The sequence below is a fragment of the Crocuta crocuta genome, unplaced genomic scaffold (assembly GCF_008692635.1).
Source record: "Crocuta crocuta isolate KB4526 unplaced genomic scaffold, BGI_CrCroc_1.0 scaffold2174, whole genome shotgun sequence".
Classification (NCBI taxonomy): domain Eukaryota; kingdom Metazoa; phylum Chordata; class Mammalia; order Carnivora; family Hyaenidae; genus Crocuta; species Crocuta crocuta.
Window position 1 is genome coordinate 106,054 of NW_027532818.1, and position 2,448 is coordinate 108,501.

A 2,448-nucleotide genomic window follows, 5' to 3' on the forward strand; every position below is an offset into this window, starting at 1 on the left:
TCCCACACACAGCAACGGGTGAAAAGGGCAGTTAACCAGTTCAGGGAGAAAATTTAAGTTCCTCTCTAGAATGTTCCTCCCTACAACCATCATTTTGGCTTTTTAAACTGTAACCACACGACTGTGAATTTCCCCTAGCATCGAGCGGGCCTTTTTACTTCCTGAAGGTCTGAGGGTGTGAAGCATGGACAGCCATGGCAAGTAAGAGGCATTGCACAGGAAGCCCCCCGGGGAAGGGGAAAGGACTTAACCTCCTTGTTTCCCAGAGCAGCAAATATGATTTGGGAAATCTGCAGAGGCTGTTCATTTCCAGACCTTACAGAGGACCTGCTTCTTAGGAATCAGCACTGAACCTAGTTTTTCAGGCATGAAGCCGGCTTTCCTTCTTTCGCCAGGAGAAATCACAATTCACTTTTCATAAAATGTGTAAAATAGCAGAAGTATTACTCACAGAACACATCTCCTCGAAGGCTCTGCTCCCGCTCCACGTGGTTCTTCAAGGTTTTCTCCTTTCTTTTCTTCCCCTCAAGCCCCTCTTTCTTTCTCTCTTCATTTCGTTTTTTACCTCCATCTGCGTTCCTTCCTCTGGAAACACGCTCTTCAGAGTTGAGGGGCTGCACGTTAACCTTAGGGGCAGGAGTTCCAGAAGGTTCTGTGATGACATTTTTGATTTTTATCTTCTTTTTCATGCTGTTTTTGTGAGCCAGCAACTTCTTGATTCTGTCTTTGATGGTACCAGGAGCTCTGAGGACTTCCTTCACAGAATTTTCAGGGATAACTAAAATAATAGCAGGTGGGAAGTTTTACGTTGACTGATGATTAGGTCACTCACGGAAAATGGAGCAAAGTACAGTAAATGAACGCTTCTGGAATCACATGAGGGCCTACTGCTTGATATTTTATAATACGTATTTTTTAAGTAGGCGCCATGTCCAACGTGGGACTTGAAAGCATGACCCTGAGATCAAGAGTCACATGGTCTACTGACTGAGCCAGCCAGGCACCCCCACTACCACCTGATATTCCAGGAAGAACCGTATCTGCATCTATTTTAAGCAGTTACAATGTTATGGTCATGACTTACCTATTTTTCATTAGAGGACATACTTTTCTTTTGTTTCAGAGACTACTACAGTGAAATACCCGCTCCTCCCAAGGTGGGCTACAGACTCCAAAGCAAAGGACGTTCCAGGGTCCTATGCGATTTCTACATTCACACCGGTATTCTTCAAAGCGGTGCTGTCCAGCCAACCCTACTGAATTGTCCAAATTTGACGTTCAAGGTTCACAACCATAGCAATAGGTCGAACCACATAAACTGCCAATAATGAGACCATTGGTAACCTACAAAAATGACGATTTATGGTTCAATGTATACATACCTAATTTTTCTTCCCTGTCCTCTCCCCCCTTTGAACTTCTTCACCTCAGTCAATGACGATCTAAAGTGAAATGATTTTACTTATTGAATACTGAAAGGGGCTTCTATATTTACTATCTTATGTTCATTTTTTAATTTCTCACCATTAAATTAAGTTGCCTTAAAAACGCACTTCTAAAAAAATTAAAATAAAAGAATTGCACTTCGAGGCTGATTCCTCTTACCCCTCAGTGGACCGATGACTCTGGGTGGCTGGGTGGGGCGAATGTTAGTGTAGAAGAACGCAGGAAGAATGGTCATTTAGCCCAACACCTTTGTTTACAGAAGAGACAAGTCACTTGCCCCAAATCAGTGAGCTCCCCAGGGTCAGAGTTAGAATTTGTGGGTTAAGTAGGTGACTGACTCCTTTTCTAGTCCTATCTGCACGGTAGGTTTATTCCTGCTTTAGGGGTAAGTGCTATTTTTTTCTAGGCTGGTTCAAATTCCCTGAGATCTAGAATCTGAAGATGCACGCCCCTTGTCCAGGGATCGACTGGTGATAATTAAAAAAACCCAACTGATGTAAGAAGGTAATTTTTTTCATCTTTTCTACATTTTTTTTTTAACAAATAGTTTATTGTCAAGTTGGTTTCCATATAACACCCAGTGCTCATCCCCACAAGTGCCCTCCTCCATGCCCATCACCCCCCCTTCCCCCCAACACCCATCAGTCCTCAGTTTGTTCTCAGCATTCAAGAGTCTCTCATGGTTTGCCTCTCTCCCCCTCCCCCACTATTTCCCCCCTTCTTCTCCCCTGCGGTCCTCCATTAAGTTCCTCCTAACCCTCCTATACGTGCAAACATATAGTATTTGTTGTAAGAAGGTAATTTTCAAAGAGCTGAAAACACTGATCTTTAAAATCAAATATATTGTCCTTTTATAAACCATCTAGCCATGTGCCAGTCTAAGACTAGATAAGAAAGGATCTAATAACACCTGATCCAATTTACTCAATTGTACTACTTGGACATAGTCTGGAGGAAAATGAAATAAGGGAGTAGACATCAAGTTCAGTGCCTATAAAGACG

The 2,448-nt window shown here is 42.7% G+C and overlaps 1 protein-coding gene across 7 annotated transcripts in view; it reads right to left on the reverse strand.

The window, feature by feature from the left end:
- Positions 1 to 2,448, reverse strand: part of EGFL6 (EGF like domain multiple 6) — a 117,294-nt gene that overhangs the window by 9,601 nt on the left and 105,245 nt on the right. For all 7 annotated transcript variants that reach the window (XM_077780997.1, XM_077780996.1, XM_077780999.1 and 4 more), the window contains one exon: positions 452 to 778. In XM_077780997.1, the coding sequence (XP_077637123.1) occupies positions 452 to 778 (327 nt within the window). The remainder of the gene's footprint in view (positions 1 to 451; positions 779 to 2,448) is intronic.